The sequence below is a fragment of the Malus domestica genome, chromosome 06 (assembly GCF_042453785.1).
Source record: "Malus domestica chromosome 06, GDT2T_hap1".
NCBI lineage: Eukaryota > Viridiplantae > Streptophyta > Magnoliopsida > Rosales > Rosaceae > Malus > Malus domestica.
In genome coordinates, this window is record NC_091666.1 from 27,705,685 (window position 1) to 27,729,466 (window position 23,782).

Here is a 23,782-nt window from a genome sequence, read left to right on the forward strand (position 1 = left end):
ATTCCGTCAACTTTGACGGAATATATTGACGGCGTCAAGTAGCTCCGTTAGTTTTTAAACAGAATATTTTACTATTTAACGGAATATTCCTTAACACCGTTAGAGATTCGGTCAGTGTGCCGAGCACGTGCCTGTGCGTGGCCAGCACGTAAGGGCGCGTGTGATGTCTAAAAATTATTTTGAAAATATGGGGGTGTTTGTGTTATTAAGTAGATCATGTTGGTATATTCAAACACCCCATTTGAGCAATGTATGAGAAGTTATTCCTAAGGTTTGTGTATGTGCTTTAAAATTAATGTAAAATTAGTTATTTCGCATATAGGTGAGATGTACCCTAAGGACGAGCTTGGACAAGCAAGGCTAGGGGGCTACGATCATGCTACTTATCAGTGAGTGGGCATTTTCTTTCTTTCTATATATATGATATGGTTTCCATAATGTTTTCTTAAAATGATTTATGCTTTGAATGCCATGGTTGCACTTTGAGTATTGCACTGTTATACTTGTGAATTATATTGTGTAATGCTGTGGAGACTCAAGTAAGCTTCAGGTGAGTATGATGTGACCTTGGATCCAAGTCTGGTGCCAGCATATCATACAAACCACAATAGGTGGTTCCGACTTGTAGGTGACCAGCGATTTATCACACAACCTTCACGTGATCGTAGCACTTGAGTGTACATATTTATACCTAGCCTGTCGTACAGGTCACATCATGTGACTTCGACTCGTGTGCTAGCCTAGGTTGATGAGCTATAGTCTAGTCGTACATGTCACATTAAGTGACTCTGACTAACGTGTTATTTTACATTGATTCTACACCTAGCTTACATGATTTATACGTTATGACATGGCATATTTTGGGCTTCACTGCCCTTGTGTGTTGTTTTATATATGTAGTACTATTTTCTGGAAACTATACGGGTTTTACAGTGAGGAGTTATTATGTTCAAAAAAAGATAAATGTGTTTTCAAATGTTTTGTTTTTGCCCACTCACCTTTCTGTTTTGCGCCCCTCAAGGTTCTAGGTAGTTGATCATCTTTGGTGGCTCACGAGGACTTCACGGCTATTCTGACATATCCATAAATAAGTAGGGATCTTCTGCTTATTTTGTATAATTAGCACTTAGTTAGTTTGACTGCGCTGTTGAATTGCCTATGCTCTGAATACTTGTATTTGGTACTTGACCACTTTCACGCACTTATTTATTATCACTAGTTAGATTAGCTTAGGTTGGTTTTTATTTATTCGCATTTTCTTATTATTGTTTACACTTCTGTTGCGCATTTGGCTACATCACCCTCACGTGATGGCCATTACCCTCACGTGATGGCCATCACGTCTCGACTTCGGTCGAGGTGTGTCAATTTGGTATCAGAGCCTAGGTTTCGGCCGTCTTGTACTCTTTGCTTGAGTTCAAATTATTTTTATCTTTTATGTCAGAACCATGCCGCCTCATAGAGAGCCACGTATTTCTTCTTAGTCTAATTTTCCAGATATTAGACAACTTGGTGAAGCTATTGCTAATGCTATTCAGTCCTCACTCCGTCCACCCCAGAGAACCCCCTTTGCGACTGTTTATAACTTGAAGTTGAATGATTTCTTAGGCAATGAAGGGTCCGAGGGAGCTGAGCGTTGGCTTAATCATGTTGAGAAAACTTTTCAGGTGATGCAGCAACATGGAAATCTTCCAGATGACAGATGGGTTGAGATAACCACTTGGTTTTTGCGTGAGGAGGCTGCATCATGGTGAAGACATAAATCTTTCCAGTTGTCAGCGGAAGATGCCCTAATTTGGGAGGTTTTTAAGCACATATTTCAGAAGAAATTTATACCTCCGGAGTATTTGGATCGTAAGAGGGAAGAATTCTCGCATTTGAAGCAAGGGAAAATGTCAGCTATTCAGCATCATCGAAAGTTCACTGATTTGTCCCGATATTTTTCGGAGATTGCTGCAAATCCTACTAAGATGCTTCAACGTTTTAAGTGGGGTACTCGAAAGAAGTGGTGTTCTATGGCGACTATGACTCCATGTTCTACATATCAAGAATTTTTCGAGATTCTACTTCAGGTTGAGGACTCTGAGAGTGCTCCGGATGATAGTGATGAGGAGGAAGAAAAAGGTAATGTTAAAAAAATAATAATAAAGATAAAGGGCAGTCATCTTACAGTCCTCGTAAAACTCAGAATTTTAAGCAAAGTAGTGCTAGTTCTGGTTCATCCAGTGGTGGTTCGAATTCTGCTACGCCACGGAGGGGTGGCAGGTTTACAAGTGGTTCCTGATTCCAGAGGCAGAGAAATCCTAATAGTCCTGGTGCTCCACTTTGTTGTAGGTGTAATAATCGTCAATTTGGGGGAGTGTAGACAAGATGGTAGTGGTGGATGTTTCACTTGTGGCCAGATGGGGCATCGAGCTATCCAGTGCTCGTAGAATCAGTAGAAACCCCATCCTTCTGCTTTACCACCGGCTGTAACCCTTTAGCAGATTTAAAGGCCTAGTGGCTATACTCCGACAGGTTATTGTGGTGCTTACCACTATCAGGGAGATGTAGCTCCATATTCTGGGGGAACATATCAGTACCCAACAGATCCATATTACCAGGGTGGTTATCCACCATATCAGGGGGTTATGCGCCATATCAGGGCAATAGATCGCAGTGGTACGCTAGAGGACCATCTCAGAACCTTGATGTTGCTTATAGCAGTGCTGGTTCATTGAGGCATCCTAATCAGCCCAGTTAAGGAGAAGGTATCCAGGGACGAGGTAATCAAGGAACATAGGTTGTGGAGGCCGGCAGCAAGCGCATGGTCGTGTTCATCATATTACTCTGCAAGATGCTCAGAGTAACCCTGATTTAATTATGGGTACATTGAATATTCTTGATCATTTTTCTAGAGTATTAATTGATTCAGGTGCCACACATTCTATTATCTCTCATAAGTTTGCTCAAATGACTTAACCACACCTTACACCCATCGGTTACGAGTTAGAGTTTTCAATGCCTAAAGGTGAGACATGTTATGTTAGCTAGGAGTATCAAGGATGTCCTGTTTTTGTTGAGGATGTTATCATGCCAGGTAATCTTGCTCATCTGGATATTGTCGATTTTGATGTTATTTTGGGCATGGATTGGTTACATTACAATTATGCCAAGTTGGATTGTTATAAGAAGGTTGTTACTTTCCATCAGCCGGGCTTGCCTATGGTCACTTTCGTGGGTGAGCGTTGTGGGTTGAGACATGGTGTTATCTCAGCCGTGAAAGCGAAGAAATTGTTGAGGAAATGATGTCAGGGCCACCTAGCTCATGTGGTGCTGAACGAGGGTAATTCTACTTATGTGGAGGATGCTCGGGTAGTTAGACACTTTCCTGATGTCTTTCCTGATGAATTACATGGGCTACCTCCAAATCGTGAAGTAGAGTTCGTCATTGATTTAATTCCAGGTACTGATCCTATTTCTTTAACCCCTTATTGAATGGCTCATGCTGAATTGAGAGAATTGAAAACCCAATCACAAGAACTTGTTGATAAGGGTTTTATCCAGCCTAGTACTTCACCATGAGGAGCTCCAGTGTTGTTTGTGCGAAAGAAAGACGGAACTTTGAGGCTATGTATTGATTATCGACAGTTGAACCAGGTGACGATTAAAAATTGTTATCCGTTACCTCGTATTGATGATCTTTTTTACCAGCTTCGAGGTGTCTATGTGTTTTCAAAGATTGACATGAGATTTGGGTATTATCAGTTGAAGATTAAGCGTGAGGATGTTCCAAAGATAGTGTTTCGAACTCGTTATGGTCATTACGAGTTTCTTGTAATGCCATTCGGGTTAACGAATGCTCCAGCAACCTTTATGGACCTGATGAATTGGGTATTTCGTCTGTACCTCGACAGGTTCGTTATTGTCTTCATTGATGATATTTTGGTATATTCTAAATCTAAGGCGGAGCATACTAGACATCTCACTTTAGTTTTAGAGAAGTTAAGAGAACATCGACTATATGCTAAGTTTAGTAAATGTCAATTTTGGCTAGATCAAGTGTCATTTTTAGGACATGTAATTTCAACTCAGGGTATTCTTGTGGACCTTTAGAAGGTAGCTGCAGTAGAGAATTGGGAACAACCTTGTACTGTCACGGAAGTATGGAGTTTTCTGGGTCTAGCCGGTTATTATCAACATTTTGTGAAAGATTTCTCAGCTATAGCCTTGCCATTAACAGGGTTAACCATAAAATGAGTTAATTTCGAGTGGAGTGATGATTGTGACCGAAGTTTTCAACAGCTGAAGTATTGCTTCACTCATGTACCTATTATGGTGCTTCCGGATGATAGTGGGGATTTTGAGATTTATAGTGATGCTTCCTTGAATGGATTGAGTTGTGTGTTAATGCAGCATGGCAGGGTAATTGCTTATGCATAGCGAGCCCCACAAGATGAATTATCCTACTCATGATCTTGAGTTGGCTGCCATTGTTTTTGCTTTGAAGATTTGGAGGCATTTTCTTTATAGCGAAAAGTGCAAGATTTTTACGGATCATAAAAGCCTCAAGTACATTTTCACTCAGAAAGATCTTAATCTCCGACAACGGAGATGGATATAATTGCTTAGTGATTACGACTGCACGATTAAGTTTCATCCCAGTTGTGCGAACACAGTGGCAGATGCACTTAGCAGAAAATCACACGGCCAAATTAATGTTTTTCATGCATGTCGTATTCCTCTCCTCACTGAATTGAGATCTACTGGAGTTGATTTAGAAGTGGAAGATTAGGAAGAAGCCCTACTTGCTAGTTTTTGAGTCAGACCAATCTTGATATATCGTGTACTCGAGGCTCAAATGAATGATAAGGAATCTCAGGAATTACTTCAGGCAATTTCAGAGGGGAAAAAGAAAGACCTCAGGATAAGGAATTTTGATGGTATGCTGATGCAGGGCGACCGAATGTACGTGCCTAATGTCGAAGAATTAAAGAAAGATATACTTTATGAGGCGCATGTTTCAACATATGCAATGCATCCTGGAAGTACCAAGATGTATCACACTATTCAACCTTTCTATTACTGGCCTGGTATGAAAAGAGAGATTGCTGAATATATGAGTCGTTGTGTAGTTTGTCAACAATTAAAGGTAGAGATGAAGAAACCTTTTGGGTTATTGCAGCCACTTCCCGTACCACTGTGGAAATGGGAAGATATTACCATGGATTTCGTGTACAAGTTACCTCGTACACGGAATGGTTATGATGGTATTTGGGTGATAGTGGATCAACTCACCAAGGCAGCACATTTCATACCCGTTCGAGAAAATTATTTGTTGAATTAGTTGGCAGAACGGTTTATTTCAGAAATTGTTAAATATCATGGTGTCCCAGTGAGTATTGTTTCGGATCAGGACCCTAGGTTTACTTCTAAATTTTGGGTAGCTTTCTAGAAAGCTCTCGGTTTGAGATTGCTTTACAGTACGGCTTATCACCCTCAGACGGATGGACAATCTGAGAGAACCATTTAGACGCTATAAGATATGATGAGATCCTCAGTTTTGCAATTTGGAGATGCTTAGCATAAGCGTTTACCTTTGATCAAGTTTGCTTATAATAAAAATTATTATTCTAGCATTGGTATGTAACATTTTGAGGCACTTTATGGTAAATCATGTCATACTTCTTTATGTTAGTCTGAAGGCCCTGAGATTGTGAATGAGACTACACAAAATATTCAAGTGATTAAAGCTAACCTCAAAGCAGCCCAAGATCGACAGAAGAGCATCGCCGATAAGCATGCCACTGACAGAGTATATAAAGTTGGAGATTGGGTATTCTTAAAACTATCACCGTGGAGAGGTGTGGTACTGTTCGATAAGAAAGGTAAGTTGAGTCTTCGATATATTGGATCGTATCAAATTATTGAGCGAGTTAGTGAAGTTGCCTATAGGCTTAAACTACCTCCAGAGCTATCATAGGTGCACGACGTTTTTCACGTATCTATGCTTCGTCACTATGTCGTTGATCCATCGCACGTGATCCCTCCTTAACCATTAGAAATTAATCCAGATTTGATTTATGATGAGGAACCAGTGACGATCTTGGATTGGAAAGATAAGGTTCTTCGTAACAAGACTGTTCATATGGTGAAAGTTTTATGGAGGAACCATTCGGTCGAGGAAGCCACCTGGGAGATTGAGGAACGTATGCGAGATTTATATCCATTCCTGTTTTATAGTTATTGATGTGTAGAAATTTCGGGGACGAAATTTTTTTTAAGGGGGGTAGACTGTGACGACCCGTCTCGAATTATTATATATATTTTTCCCTGAGTGTGTAAAGTGACAATAATGCCCTCGTGGTTTAGTGACGTGGATGTACATGTGCAAATTCAAATTATTATTTCTATCATTGTAATTAAATCGTACTCAACGTCACGAGCGCGTTGACGTGAGTTAGGGTCGAATCGGTTTTCTAACGGAAAAGTTACGACAATTAAAGATCGAGATTAGGTAGAAATAATTTTTTGGGTTGGCTATACCTTACTCACCAATCACCTTAGCTCCTACAATCTTGAATCCAATCAAAATTGGATTGGTTTTTTTTATTTTGGGCCACTTAACATAACTCTCTCCCTTTCCCTTTCTCATGGCAGCCCAATTAGGGCATTGTTTCTTTTTCTTGGGGCCAATCCATGACTACACCCACACACACACACACGTGTACCATACCCTCACCGTCTTCTTCTTTCTCGATTCTTCCCTTTCCGTACAGCCCGTAGACCACCCGCGCATAAACTCATCAAAACCTCACGGATTAAGCACAAGGATAACATCTTTGTGCTCCTCTCGACTTCACAAACCTGGAGGTGCTTTTTTCTCAAAGAAATGACAGAGCTCGGGTTCCAATTTCCTCTGACGTGATCGCGAGGGATGTAGTTGGTTTTGAGATTCAAGAAAGTACTTATCTAACTTCCCTAGCATTTTGGAACAATTTTGGAGAGGTTTGAATGTCGGATCACTCAAGGTCTTGAAGTTGCAGATTTAGCCCGGAGGTTTCGAAGGTTTTTCCGACCACTTTCCGTCAATTTTAGGACCTCAAATAGGTAAGATTGTGTTCTTCTAGTTGAGAAATGATGTAGTTATATGCTTTAGAAAATTTTCCAGAAACCGGCGACACAGACGGGGGCCGGCGGCGAATTCCGGCGAAGCCACCGAAGATAGAGGAGAATATTCCGTCAACTTTGACTGAATATACTGACGGCGTCAGATAACTCCGTTAGTTTTTAAACGGAATATTCTATTATTTAATGGAATATTCCCTAACGTCGTTAGGGATTCCGTCAGTGTGCCAAGCAAGTGCTTGCGCGTGGCTGGAGTGTGAGGGCGTGTGTGATGTCCAAAAATTATTCTGAAAATATGGGGGTGTTCTAAGTAGATCATGTTGGTATATTCAAACACCCCATTTGAGCAATGTATGAGAAGTTATTCATAAAGTTTGTGTATGTGCTTTAAAATTAATCTAAAATTAGTTATTTTGCATATAGGTGAGACATACCTTAAGGACGAACGTGGATAAGCAAGGCCAGGGGGCTACGATCCTGCTACTTATCAGTGAGTGGGCATTTTCTTATATATATATATATATATATATGATATGGTTTCCAGAACGTTTTCTTAAAATGATTTATGCTTTGAATGCCATGTCGTAATAAGTTGCACTTTGAGTATTGCACTGTTATACTTGTGAATTATATTGTGTAATGATGTGGAGACTCAGGTAAGCTTCAGGTGAGTATGATGTGATTGAATGGGTTATGTTGCATTGGTATGCATATATTTATTTAGAGCTCATCAGGGCTGCACCTGGTATTAGTGCTCTCGTCCGGGGATTAGGTTATAGCCTTCACGTGACCATTCACCTCCTGCACCGTACGCTCACCTTGGATCCAAGTCTAGTGCCAACCTGTTGTACAGACCACAATAGGTGGTTCCGACTCGTAGGTGACCCGTGATTTATCGCACAGCTTTCACGTGATTGTAGCACTTAAGCGTACATATTTATACCTAGCCTGTCGTACAGGTCACATCAGGTGACTTCGACTCGTGTGCTAGCCTAGGTTGATGAGCTATAGTCTAGTCGTACAGGTCACATTAGGTGACTCCAACTGGTGTGTTATTTTACATTGATTCTACACCTAGCTTACATGATTTATATGTTATGACATGACATATTTTGGGTTTCATTGCCTTTGTGTGTTGTTTTATATATATGTAGTACTATTTTCTGAAGAAATTGGCCAAAATTAAAGTGTGGTGCAAATTGACTAATTATGAGAGTTGAGGGGAGAAATTGGCCAAAATTAAAGTTGAGGGGAGAAATTGACCAAATGTCACAAGTTCAAAGGGTAAATTGATAAATACCTCTTTAAGTAATAATAATAGTGGTCGATTAGCAGATTTCTCATGAATTAATTAGATTAACTGCGTTAGCTCAAACTCAAATAATAAGACTCACATTTCCATATATCTGTGTATGCTAATTGTCATATCATGCTATAAATTAAATAGCAATATTGTATTTGTAGCTTAAAAATTGTTAAGATTATTTAATCTATTCACTTCCACTTGCGTTCGATTATGCCCCCCAATCATCGATTGGATCAAATTCTCGAAGGTTCATATACAATGTATTCGTGTTAGACCAATCACTAAGGTACTATGTCTACGTGCAACACGACACCCCCCACTGGTACGTGGTACGTGGTGCAATAAACCGAAAGAAAAGAGGATGAACAGATCGACTTTCAATTTCCAAGTTCCAATCAAAGATAGATCAAAACTTTCAAACTAAACACATGAACATCCAACTCAACCCCCTCCACCTGTCCCCCAACCAGAGCCACATGCTACTACTGTCTCTCTCCCTCTCCAACTTCAACAAATTAAAGCATCAGCTTTGAGAGATTCTACCGTGTAATTGGGAAACAACTTTACATCTACATCTATTAATACGTGTACTTATTGTGTCATGAGAGTATGAAATTGAGACATGAGAAGACGAGAGATTCTACTGTGTTATCAGAAATATCTTTCTATCTTTTAACACGTGTACTCATCTTGTCAAAATCTATCGTTTAACACTTGTACTTATTGGGTCACGACAGTAAGAGATTAAGACATGAAAAGAAGAAATTCTACTGTGTAATTGAAAATATCTTTTTATCTACCTCTTAACACGTGTACTCGTCGTATCAAAAGAGTAGGAGATTGATACTGAGGATATTATTTTATAATCTATACCTCTCAACTTAAACACAAACCTACCGAAGGCACTTCCTTTCTTCCATACATGTTCTATTTTAACAAACGAGAGATTCTATTATAAGCGAAGGCACATCCTTATATTTGCATCTCTTAATATACGTATTCATTGTCTATCTTGACACATAATTAATGAAACTATAAACAGAAATCAAAACCAAACTTCAACACCACTTGTGCATAAAGTGATATTCTTTGATTGCATCCAAAAAAAAAAAAAGGAAAAATTCTAACATTCAAATTAGCTTCTCACTACCTGTTCTATTTAATAAAAAAAAAACACCCAGATCACAGAGAGCTTCGAATAAGGATTTCAAACCTCAGGTGCCCAAAATATTCACAATTATTAATTAAAAGTAACTAATTAATTAAAACGGAAAACAAACTTAAGTTAATTAGTTAATCTGTATCACTTACTCATACGGCACTGATAAAATCACTATAAGCACCCAAACAAAGAGCAGCCTTCACATCCAGCCTCCACGCAAACCCACCACCCTCCATCCTCCACACGTCACACGGCAGCGTCAACGAGCACCAATCCCCTGCCGAAGTCCCACCACCACACCCACTGTACTGCACCCTCACCCTGCACGTGAACGCCGCCGTATAACTATTCATCACTCCCACCGCCCTCGCTGCTTTCTCCTTCATCACCAGCCACACCATCATCTCCCCCTCCCTTTGCCCTACCATACTCCGGTAGGCCCCATTTGTCCACACCACCTTCCCCATCCAGTCGGAAATTAACCCTGGACACGTGTCCCTCTCCAGGTTCATCCTCCTCTCCTCGTCCGTACACCCTAGCCCCTCCACTTCCACCCACGTGTCCGTCACGCAGTCCACCGTGATGCACGACTTCCCCATCGCCGTCGCCGCCGCCACCTTACTTCTATGACTTGTCGGAGAAGTCCTAGAGGTACAATTATTATTCTCGAAACTCATCCACGTAGTGGACGAGTAACTCGAGTGACTCGAGTAGGAGTTCCTTTCTCTCTCCACAGAAGACTCCCTTGGCTCCGGAGTCTCCGGCAACAGAGGCAAGGTCACAACCATCTTTTCCTCCTCCGCCTTCGACGGTCTCTTTCTCTTATTATTATTTTTGTTATTAGGGTAAACTACCGCTCTGCGTTTTGACTTCACACACCGAGATCTCTTCCCTCTCCCCCTCCCACTCTTAACGTACACGTCACCCTTCTCCGCAGTTGATCCTCCACCATTGACCGGCCTCGGCGCGATCGGTCTGAACTTTAACATGATCCTGTCCACCTTCGACATGTCATATTCTCCTCCGCCACCATATCCGTAATTCGCTATGCAACAGCCTCCTCTCCCGTCCATCTCTCTTTCTCTCTCTCTGTTCTTTTTGTCTCTCTAAAACTCCAGTGTCTCTTTTACTTTCAGGATTTTCTTGCAATCAAATGCTGATAGCTGAAGAATGGAGGTGATGGGATTTATAAATTATAACAGCGACAAGGTTGACACGTATGAATGAAAACACGTGTGTCAATAGTTACCCTAACAGCGCGGGCGGGTGATTGGTTGAGCTGAGACGTGGCGTTAGGGTGTGGCAGGCTACGTGAGAGATTTTTCAATGTAGTTGGAAATCTTATGTGTTATTACACAAATAGAGAGAATTTAAAAAAAACTTCTTTATAATGGTATAATAACATGTGACGTACTGTTTTATGTTCTCACACTGAAAAATCTTTGACCACGTGAACGACAAATAGAGTAATGCTAAAGTAGACTAATTTTTTAAATCAAATTTGTAAACTATGTTATATGTAGCTAATATGAATTTAATCATCAACAATCATATTATGTAGTTTTCAAATTTTGATCTAAATAGTTAGTTTTCCTAGACAAATATTTATGTATTAAAACAAAACTAAGCAATATTACTTTATGGCACGCAGAGTAATCATTTAAATATTAGAAGGACTAGTTTTGCTCATTGCTATAACTATGGTATATGTTTGTCACACACCTCATTATTTGACATGTGTTATTTCTATTAACTTTGGTTAACTTTAATACTATATGTTCCCTTTTTTATTTAAAAAAAATTATAGTTAAGTGAAATGATGCCAGCCAAAATGCATCTTATATCATACACTTGAAATTTTTTTCTCACTCAAAAGCAGCTGCCAAGGGTTGTGATTGGGCACCGTTGACGAATCAATCGGAGGGAGAGACGTGTCTCGCGGCAGAAGAGAGTAATTTTGGTGACTGAATGGGGAAATTTTTCATTCTAACGAGAACACAAGTGGTACATTACGTATTTTAATAGAAGTGGTGATAAATTTTATTTTTTTATGTTATTAATTTTTATCGCACATATCCTACTATTTTTATAATGACACGTGGTGTACTACATTGTGTACCGGTTACACTGAAAAATCTCTCGGGTTCGAGAAGGTGGACACGACGCCCCATGCGTTTAGGGTTTTAAAATTGGCATTGAAGGTCTCAGCCAGGTGGACGGTCAAGTGTCGAGGTAGATGTGAGATCAAATCTGGGACGTTGGATTTTGTCTGCTGTTATTGTTTTGTCTCCCGTGGTTGATGTAAAGAAAATTTGACTTAAACACCTCTTGTTTAGTGATATGAATTTGGAAAGTGACTTGTGGTTTTGTTTTAACCAATCAGAGACACATCAGGGAACCCAATTTAAGCAAAAACCCAGAACAAAGGAAATATTAAAAGTAGCCCAACAAAATGGTGTTTAACTTGATTATTTATGTTGTTTTAAGGAGAACTATGGGTAATATGGGGATTTCGTTTACTTTGTGAGTTTCCAGGGTTGGAATGTGGCATAGTATTTCTAGTGTATTTTCGTATATTCACTCTTGAGATTTTCTTTGGGTGTCAAGAATCTAAAGATGATCCTCATCAAATTTGACTCCCACCATAAATAGTTTTTACAAAATTAATTAATTTGATGCTTTGTAAAAGGAAAAAGAAAATGATAAGTAACATCAGGTTATACGTATAAAAGTTATTGTAAATGCGGTGCTTTAAGGAAAAAAAGTTAACAAACTTTTGATGCAAGTATAAATTTAAGGAACTTAGTATAAACCCTAGGTTCTTAACAATTACGTACAATTACAGCTCGGACCACTTCTAATGTTTCTAGGTGTATTTGGTACTGTTTCCTAGATTACAGCAACAATGACATCACGAATATGATTTTTGATGCAAGTATAAATTTAAGGAACTTATTATAAACCCTAGGTTCTTAACAATTATGCACAATTACAGCTCGAACCACTTCTAATTTTTCTACGTGTATTTGGTACTATTTCATGGATTACAGCAACAACAACGTCACCGATATGAGCATATCATTGATTATAGTTTCTATGATTTGAATACACATCAATTCTCGAGCCGACCCATTATTATCTGCTACATTTAAATTTATATTTCATATTGGTGCATTTATTTGACAAGTTATAATATAGATCAATAAGATCAACATTAAAAGTGATTTCAAGAAAACATGTAATTGGTTTGCATAGCATCATTATGGTTTTCTCATATTTTATCTAAATATAAACTTTCCGCTACTAGTACTAGCATGGGTTCGTATAAAAATAATCCCGTTAACGTTGTTTTTATGGTTCTCATCATGTTACTTTACTCCATAAATTCTGAATCTACCACTAATATAGTTTGGGAGTTTTAACGAAAAGCCCACAGTACTGTTCACTTTAACGAAAAACCACATTTTTACACTAAAAAGTCAAACATGGTACTATTCACTTTACCCTTTATTTTGTCCTTATCATTAAAACTCAAAGTTTTCAAACCCTTTTCATTAGTTTTCCTTATTTTCTATGCATGCAAGTTCTAGTAAGAACATGATGCTTTTTAACTTTGATAATTGTGACACATTCTTCCCACAACTTTATATTCTAATTGAGACAAATGTTAGAGGCATAATCGACCCCCACTTAATTATATTAGAATCAAACATAGGAGCCAAAGAAGGTGAAAAGCTATCTCCTAGATCTTTTGCACTCCAAGGTGCATGAGAAATTAGGATTGGAGAAGACCAATGTGCTTTCTCGTGTGTGCGCACCATCCTTGCAAAGTGTACGATCCACTTCTTCATTTGAACACATGGGATCAATATAATTAGCACTTGAAAAGCTAGATTAATTAGGAAAGCAAGATTCCCTTCCACACTGTACCAAAACGAACTAGCCAACCATATATAGTTAGGGCAATGTCACGTCAATTATATATTACTAATAATAGCCGATGGGGACAAACTTAGGCTTGTAATTATAAGCCACATGTCCAAGGTTTTAGTAGGAGAGAGAGAGAGAGAGAGAGAGAGAGAGAGAGAGAGAGAGGGAGAGACTTGGCTTTTTCTTGAATCCCTTGAAAAGAACCTAATCCTTCCAAGCTTTCCTTAAACTTATAGGTTTATAGGTTTGTGTTTTGAATCTGAAGAGCCTTAGAGACCAACCGTTCAATAATTTCGGCATGGCCTACATTTATCCTGTTAATCACGAGTCAAGCTACTTATAAGTCTTTGATTCATCTTTTCCAAATGTATGGTTAGTTTGTAGGATCAACAATCGTGAGTATATTTGATTGGAGTGGTGGAAAATTAGGCAAGATATAACTAGAGTTGTTTTTCAAGTACTTTCGAGTGTTTAATAATCTTGCTCGTTTATCACGACTCTTAATTATATTGATCGTATAGATAACTAATAATTGTTGATTGATATGAGTTCATAAGTATGCATAAACATTATTATTTTTTAATTGCAAAATTTACCCATAAACACCTTTTCGGTATACTAGATAACCATATAGTAGTTTTTTATTCACAATATTAAAAGGGGTCTGAAGTTCGAATGCCATGTCCTATAAAATAACGTTTTGCACTTTAGCCCGGAATCATTCAGGCTACTCCTCTAGTCGTCAATGAAATATTATTGGATGATCTTATTCCTATGGAAGGTGATGATGAACCTAAGTTGGTGCCATGCATGTGCTCATTGTGGTCCATATCTTCTTGCATTATCCAGTTTTAAACATGATGACTCAGGTATCGCATACGTATGATTATTGCATAAATTTAGATGAATGTACTAATTATTTTAGGTAAATATTAAACGCGAGCGTACACACAAAAAAAAAAGAAAAAAAAAAGAAGCCAAATTAGTTGAAATAATTCATATGAAATTGAGTGCAGGTTGTGCAAGATACTATAAAGACAGTTGGGCTTCCACCATATATCAGAGGATGTTGTCTTTCGTGTGAAGCTCAACGGTCACACGGGCTTCACGTCATCCGATTTGTATTGTCTACGTGCTAGGCTTGAAAATTCGCCATACGTGAGAGCGTGTATTGAGAGTATCAGTCCCACATCAGGAAAATGAGAGACCTTACACGTACTTATAAGTAGTTAAGCTACTCTTTATATTACCAATTGGATCTATAATGGAACCTCAATTTTCTTCACCAGCATGATATCGAAGGACTTGTAAAGAAATATCAGGACTTTGCATGCAAACTGATTAAGTGTGGAGACCGATACATGATTATGTGAGTATAATACTAATACGACAGTGACATATTTCCTAGTTTAGGTATGAATATACAGATATATATCAGCGTCGGCATGACTCATGTGCTGGGGAACAACGATACATATGTTTACAATGTCATCGATAAACCAATATTCCATCAATCGATAGATTGCCAATAATATATATGCTTGGTGCATCGAAACCATTTATTCGTGCTGAATAAGCATATATATCAATATCAGCTTAGCTATTATATATAGGTTGATGAAAATGAATTCAGCAATTCATAATTTTGATCTCTGGATGTGACTCCTTCTTTCTCCCATTTTTTATGTTGGTTGACAACGAATCATAATTTGTTATAGTTCTTCACTACTCGTACAAGAAGGTAATAAGAACTTTGTTGATGCACAAAACCAGAGGGGTCTTGGAACAACGTAAATCTGACCGTGAATCTGCAAGAAAGTAAAGAACACAAGATATATCGTGGTTCACCCTAATGTTTGGGCTACGTCCACACTGATGTTGATTGCTGTTGATGCACAAAACCAGAGGTCTTGGAACAACGTAAATCCGACCGTGAATCTGCAAGAAAGTAAATAACACAAGATGTATCGTGGTTCACCTCAAGGGTTGGGCTACGTCCACACTGATTATGTATTTATTTGAGAGAGAGAGAGAGCTCAGAGAGTGAGAGCTTTGAGAGGGGGTGAGAGGGCCTAGGAATTGGCCTCCTCTAATTGTGAGGGTGAAGGGTCCTTTTATAGAATAAAGGCTCCTCACTTATTACATATTTGCCCCTTCCTTTATTACATAATTACATTTGAGTCCCCCGAGTATTTATACGAGGTCTAAATACGGCGGCCCTAAGTTGGTATAAACAGTAGTCCCCCAAGTCTTCAGTCAAGAGAGTCTTTTGGCTGGAGACTTCAAATTCAGTCAATGTGTGGGCCGAAGTAACTAGATGCTGTCTTGAACTAATGCTCGATATGAGGCAGTGCTCAATCTGAAATGATGCTCAACTAGAAGTAGCACACGCTGCGATGCTGCTGGGCTTGTGGCTTATGTTGCCTTGGTTGGCTCGGCTTGTGGCGTTTGAAGGTGAGGGAGTCCCTTTTATAGAATAAGGGCTCACTCCTCAATACATGAATGATGGGCTAGAGTTGATGCTCTCTAATGATGGTGAGGGAGTCCCTTTTATAGAATAAGGGCTCGCTCCTCAATACATAAATGATGGGTTAGGAGTGATGCTCTCTAATGATGGTGAGGGAGTCACTTTTATAGAATAAGGGCTCGCTCCTCAATACATAAATGATGGGTTAAGAGTGATGCTCGCGGCGAGACGGTTGCTCAGCTGGCGGCAATGCTCTCTAACGAAGGTGAGGGAGACATTTTTATAAAATAAGGACTCGCTCCTCAATACATAAGTGATGGGCTAAGTCCCCCAAGTATTTTTCAAAAGTGCTCTCTAATGAAAGTGAGGGAGTCCCTTTTATAGAATAAGGGCTCGCTCCTCAATACATAGATAATGGGCTAAGTCCCCCAAGTATTTTTCATGAGGCCTAGTTGAGGCCCAATATATGGTACATAATGTAGTCCCCCAAGTCTTCGGTCAATAGAGTCTGTTGGCTGGAGACTTCAAATTGAATCCATGTATGGGCCGAAGTGGCGGTTGTTCGAATGTGGTATTTGTATACCCTGCACTGAAGCTTTGTAGGTGAAGCTTTGCAAGTGAAGCTTTGAAGCTAGAGCTCTGTAAATGAAGCTTTCGAAGCTGGAATTTTTATAAATGAAGCTTTTGAAGCTAGAGCTCTGTAAATGAAGCTTTTGAAGCTGATTGACATAAGTGATGCTCATGAATGTTTATGTTGATTGACATGAGTGATGCTCATGGATGTTGTCATGAGTGATGCTCATGAATGTTAACATGAGTGATGCTCATGAATGTTGACACGAATGATGGTCATGAATGTTTATGTATGATTGTTATGAGTGATGCTCATGAATGTTTATGTATGAATGACATGAGTAATGCTTATGTATAATTTGGAATACTGGGCGTACTTTTGATCACCTGGTTGGTGGCATGAAGGAGAGTACGGGTTGTACATTTCATCACCTGGTTGGTGGCATGAATGGCTAGTTGCCAAATGATATTAGAGTACGGGTTGTACATTTCATCAACTGGTTGGTGGCATGAATGGCTAATTGCCAAATGATATTAGAGTACAGGTTGTACATTTCATCACCTGGTTGGTGGTAATAGCAGCAGGTTGCCGAATAATTTTGGAGTACTGGGCGTACTTTTGATCACCTGGTTGGTGGCATGAAGGAGAGTACGGGTTGTACATTTCATCACCTGGTTGGTGGCATGAATGGCTAGTTGCCAAATGATATTAGAGTACGGGTTGTACATTTCATCACCTGGTCGGTGGCATGAAGATGAGTTCATTCTTCACCTAGTTGGTGATAATAGAGGGTCTGGCTCTTTTGGGCATATGGGCTTTCGCCCTCCACATGACATTGTAGCCCATTATTTTGGGCTTTTGTTTTTTTGTTTTTTTTACCCTCTGATGGGGTTTATACAGATGTATGTGAAAGGTAAGAAAAATAAATTACATCATTCAAAACAAGGGTTTCGACACAAAAGCTTCGACAGTTGCAGATCGTTGGTGCGTTGCTTTTGCTTTTGCTTTTGTTTTCTGCTTTACTTTTGCTTTTGTTTTCTGCTTTGCTTTTGCGTTGCTTTTTTCCATGAGCGACTGCTTTGGATATGTGGCTGGATGCCATGATTAAGGGCAATATTCCTTAAAGTGATAGCTGCTTTGACAGCTGCTTGGCTTTTCTTAATCTTTTTGCTCCTCTGTCCATCCATGTTCCCCATCCATGTCTGATGCAGTCCTTTAGGCGTAATTCTGCACTGATAATCTCCAAATCCCTCACAGGATCCACAGTATCATCAACATGGATGATATCCGGATCTTCAAATGCCCACAGAATGTGAAAGATGCCATCAACTGCACGGTTTTACCACAGACCTACGCAGGTTCCGAGGATGAAGCATAATACGAAACCATATTGATGGCCTGGTTTAAGTCTGAGAATTCGACAAATGCCTGATTGCGATTGGGGCCGACAGTACCCTTGGTGTTGACGATCTTGCTGAAAGGTTTGCAGAGCTCGATCCGCTTCTCCTCGGCGTACTTCCACGAGAACTTCTCCTCAGAACACTTTCGATGGCGATCGCGTGTACCAGAACTGCGGCGTCCCCGATGTCGACATAGGGCGGAGATTGGGTCGGCCAAGTTGCGTATTGAGAGTTAGGGTTTGGGGAAGAGAGAGATTAAAGAGGGATTGGGGTTAAGGATCCGCCGGAGACAGAGAAGGATTGTACTAAATGGGTTCTGCGCCTCAAGGATTACTACCACAGAATGCCCGCTCGTGGGGCTATAAGACATGCGGACAATGGGTGTACCAATATCAATAGATGAAATCTTGCTTCCTGCAAACGCATCCATTTCAATGATGTAGTTTCCAATGGCGACGGCGATGAGGGTCTGATGAGGATGAAAGACAGCAGCATGAGGCTGCAACGGTTTTGAGTTGCGGGTCGGTGATGATCGCCACTGTGATATAATCAGGGTCGGCTGTGGAAGAAAAAACGTGATTGAGGTGCGGCCACGAGCAGGACGAGAGATAGGGTCTCCAGTAGGTGAACATCTAGCCGTAGAGGAGAGTTACCGCCCATATCAGGCAGAGCGGTTCCGTGAGCTCCACCTGCTTCATCTGTTCCCTTCCTGTTTTCCGTTGCTTGACTTAGAGAGCACATTTGGGCCTAAATTCCCATCCGTCTTTGGTAAATCTCATTAGGTGGATTTTACTGTCATTCCAAATGAAGGCATCTTAGCAGATACAGACAGATAGCGTTTAATCACTTCGGTGTGGCGCTGGTGCAGCGTATGTCGTGGTGCAGACGCGAGTACATCCACATGGTGAACAACGACTTCACGCCTGATCTCCGTTAAATGGCAGGAGAGGCGGTTCGGTATCTGCAACCGCACCACACTTGACGCTGCTCAGGCTAATCTTTCTGGAATGACTGAAGGATCTGAGATGGGTTGGTGAGGAGAGAGAAGAAACTGTAGTTAAGTTTAGGTGTTTTTATTTTTGCATTTTAGAGAGATGGGTTCTGCAAATTCACAATGGACCGTGATGAGGTCTCGCGGTGGTGAGATGAAAAAATGAAAGAGAATCGACATAGCTTTTCGTGTCGATTCCCAAGACGGCGCCAAATGTTGATGCACAAAATCGGAGGTCTTGGAACAACGTAAATCCAATTGTGAATGTACAAGAAAGTAAATAACACAAGATGTATCGTGGTTCACCTCAAGGTTTGGGCTACGTCCACACTGATTATGTATTTATTTGAGGGAGAGAGAGCTCTGAGAGTGAGAGCTTTGAGAGGGGGTGAGATGGCCTAGGAATTGGTCTCCTCTAATTGTGAGGGTGATGGGTCCTTTTATAGAATAAAGGCTCTTCACTTATTACATATTTGCCCTTTCTTTTATTACATAATTACATTTGAGTCCCCCGAGTATTTATACGAGGTCTAAATACGGAGGCCCTAAGTATGGTATAAACAATTGTATTTTTTTGTAACTATATGTATAGATTACAAGTGTGAGGGGAAGTCCCCCAGAGAAAGAGAGAGTTTGAGAGAGCCTCTCTGTTTGTGAGGCTTGTGGCTTTGTATGTGAGGATGAGAGCCTGAGGATTGTGAGGGTGAGGAGGCCCCTTTATAGACTAAGGGCTCCTCCCCTTTTACATGAATCATGGGCTCAATGTCTGGAAGCCCAAGTAACGAGGTCCAATATAATATGGTACCAACAGTAATCCCCCAAGTCTTCAGTCAAGAGAGTCTTTTGGCTGGAGACTTGAAATTCAGTCCATGTGTGGGCCGAAGTAACTAGATGTCGTCTAGAACTAATACTCGATATGAGGCGGTGCTCAATGTGAAATGATGCTCAACTAGAAGTAGCACATGTTGCGGGGCTGCTCGGCTTGTGGCTTATATTGCCTTGGTTGGCTCGGCTTGCGGCGTTGAAGGTGAGGGAGTCCCTTTTATAGAATAAGGGCTCGCTCCTCATTACATAAATGATGGGCTAGAGTTGATGCTCGCGGCGAAGCGGTTGCTCAGCAGGCGGCGATGCTCTCTAATGATGGTGAGAGAGTCCCTTTTATAGAATAAGGGCTCGTCCATCAATATATAAGTGATAGGTTAGAGTTGATGCTCGCGACGATGCGGTTGCTTAACAGGCGGCGATGCTCTTTAATGACGGTAAGGGAGTCCCTTTTATAGAATAAGGGCTCGCTCATCAATACGTGAATAATGGGTGATCTTTAATGAAAATGAGGGAGTCCCTTTTATAGAATAAAGGCTCGCTCCTCAATACATAAGTGATGGGCTAGAGTTGATGCTCGCGGCGAGACGGTTGCTCAGCAGGCAGCGATGCTCTCTAATGATGGTGAGGGAATCATTTTTATAGAATAATGGCTCGCTTCTCAATACATAAGTGATGGGCTAAGAACGATGCTTGCGGCGAGACGGTTGCTCAGCTGGCGGCGATGCTCTCTAATGATGGTTATAGAATAAGGGCTCGCTCTTCAATACATAAGTGATGGGCTAAGAGCGATGTTTGCGGCGAGACGGTTGCTCAGCTGGCATGTTAGTTTAGAATGATTTCACACCTGGCTTACATTTACTATTGCTGAGATATTGTTGCATGGCATGCTTCTGTTTTCACAGCCCTGGTACATTCATTTACGTATTATGTAGTATTATTTTTTGGAAACTATATGAGTTTTACAGTGAGGGGTTATTACTTTCAGAAAAGATAAATGTGTTTTCTAAAGCTTTGTTTTTGCCCACTCACCCTTCTGTTTTTCGCCCCTCCAGGTTTTAGTTGCTGAGCTTCCGTATCGACAAGGATTCTTGGAATATCCCAGTATAAATGGCTACCTATGATGGTATAATCCTTATCTTACCTTACTGTACTTTACTTATGCTCTGTAATCACGTGTGAAATGGGTTCATTCCCGTTCACAGCGCACTCCTATATTTAGGCACTTTTAAGTTTAAATTGATTCACATTTTCCACATTACTACACTTTATGGCTTCGTCACCTTCCATGTGTCAGCCATCACAGCTTAATTCGGAGTCCTAGTGGACATTCCGGGTCGAGGTGTGTCATTAAGAGGCATGTAATACCAATTATAAAAAAGTCTTTCGCACTCGCATAATAATGTGATTAAATTAGTTGTTAAATATTTTTTTTTTAACAAACAATATTATCTACACTAGGGGGGATAGGGTGGACTTAACCTCACAATGGACTAGCAATAATGTGATTCAATCAGTTGTTTATTAAATATTATTTTCTCTATTCTTAATGTAAATTCAATAGAATGTAGATGGAGATTAAAAGACCGATTTTATTATGTGAATTCAGTTGCTTTGATTGGTTTGTAAGGGGTTTTTTTTAGCATGATCGAATACTATTCATTTACTTCAAATATTTGACTTTCCTTTTGTCAATTCACATATATAAATACATTTAAAACGTGTAAGTCACACGTAGCATGCTGTGATTCAAAAAATATCTTATGCACGCACGTGAGTGTGTACATGAAGGCTAGTATTAAGAATTCATACCAATATTGACAAAGATGGGGCATGAACATAGTTCAATTCCATGACACCCTACGGATCCCTTTCACCTAATCATTCTCATCAAATAATCCGGACCTTTGAAATTTGATCTAACAGCTACAAACATGGGCCCACTTTAAAAGTTATAATAATTTTAGCCGTTGAATCAAATTTTAAGGGTCCGAATTGTTTGATAAAAAGGATTAGGTGGAAGGGAACTCTATTCGTTTAATCATTTATTGGACAAATTTAATTAGGTTGGCCCTAATTTGAATCTGGTCATGGTCTAGATCATGCAACCCACTAGATTTTGCGGCTATAATTAAATACAATAAGCCTTAACCATCATCAGATATAATGCATTTGTCCTAAAAGTATAAGTTAATTCATCGAGAAATTTTGCGGTGTTATTGTCATACTGTCATGTGTATTCTTAATCACCAATTATTATAATACGTATTGACGGACCCATTAAGAGCAACTCCACCCTTGGAGCCCTCCCTCCAGGCAATCCACTATTCAATCCACCATGTGAACAGTAACTGCCCTAATGAACAGTAACTGCCTTTTGCATCTCCACCCCTTGCACTTGAATAGCCCTGGCAATAGGCAATAAAATATTATTAATTTTTTTTTACCAAATAATACTAAATAAATTTATTTGTAATTTCGGATAAGATATTTTAAATCGTTCTCGTTGCGCCACGTGTCATTTACCTAAAACGACTACTATTGGTCATAGATTTCGGTAAGATTTTTATCCAATGTCATCGTGCCACGTGTCGTCATCTAGCCTTATCAGCCTCAAATTTCGCCATTTCCCGCACCAAAGTCAATTCACTATGGCGAGTAAGTTCTTCCATGTACTTTGCATAATCATGCTTGGAAGCACTTCTTTTTCTCTTTGAAGCCTTCTTACCTTGAGGCCTAATTGGATTACGGGTCGAACCCGACACTTGTTCAGGGATGGGCGTTTCGGGCACTTCTTCTGCATCATCTTCATGCGAGCCATTATCAGGTGCAGAGTATAGTGGGGTGCTGTTCATGATAACTTCTGGACCGACAGGCACAACTCTGAATTTAGGACAATCTTTGACAATATTCCAACATTCCCACCGGTTGAATGATTTATTTTTGCTTTTGGTTTTGGCACCATACCAAGCTTGTGCTTGAATTAGCTACACAATGGGGGAGAAGAAATAATTATAATCAAAGTAGGTAACAAATAAATAATACAAACAAATAAATATAATTAAAGTAGGTAACAAATAAATAATACAAACAAAAAATTATAATCAAAGTATGTAACAAATAAATAATACAAACAAATAATTATAATTAAAGTAGGTAACAAATAAATAATACAAACAAATAATTACAATGTAAATTTGGGTATAGTACAAACAAATAAATAATATATTGTTACATGATCCGTGTAATTTTCCCCACTTCAAAGATTACTACTAACTTGTGCCAAGGCGTCTCTCCAAATACTAAACGATTGGCTAAATAATTTCCAACGACTAGACATCGATTCTTTAGTTCTACTCCCACCCATTTTTTCAAGATAATTGGTATGAATAAGACTCCACATTTCTCGCAATTGCATCTCATTACCCGTACGCGAACTATGAGTAACTTCAACCCAACTAGTAGACAATGCAACATCTTCAAGAAGCGTCCAATTCGTACCTGCATCAGTAGTCATTTTGTTGAAAAAAATTGGATTGAAACTTTGAGAGAAAGATAGGAATGTGATTGAAAGTAATTGAAAAAAAATATGAAATTGTGGTGTAAAGTAGATGATAATGAGAAGGTATTTATAGAAAAGTAGAACCATTTTTTTTTTAATTCATATATTTTTTTGGATTTTTTACAATTTAAAAAAAAATTTATTCGAATAATTAATCTCTGCTGTTGGATTTAAAAAAAATTGAATTCCAACACTCCAGATTTTGCCATGTGTCACAACGGTAACTTTTCTTAATTTTAAAACTATTTTTTACTTATAAAGCACATTAATATCGACCGTTGATCTCAGATCGAACGGTTGATATTAAATAAGATTTTTTTTATTTTTTTTACCGTTGAGATCCAACGGTTCAAATTAAAGAGCCGTTGAGATCGAACGGACCGTGGGAAGCCACGTGGCTTCCCAATGGTAACTTTTTTGTTTGAAAAGTCGGCTGACTTTTCTGAAAAATGGTCGGGCAA

At 39.5% G+C, this 23,782-nt stretch overlaps 1 protein-coding gene across 1 annotated transcript; it reads right to left on the reverse strand.

Annotated features, from left to right (window-relative positions):
• Positions 1 to 9,481: 9,481 nt before the first annotated feature.
• Positions 9,482 to 10,745, reverse strand: LOC103437565 (uncharacterized). The gene has a single exon (XM_029103836.2). It carries the CDS (start codon positions 10,646 to 10,648, stop codon positions 9,725 to 9,727), a length of 924 nt encoding a protein of 307 aa, XP_028959669.2. The 5' UTR covers positions 10,649 to 10,745; the 3' UTR covers positions 9,482 to 9,724.
• Between the last annotated feature and the right edge of the window lie 13,037 nt (positions 10,746 to 23,782).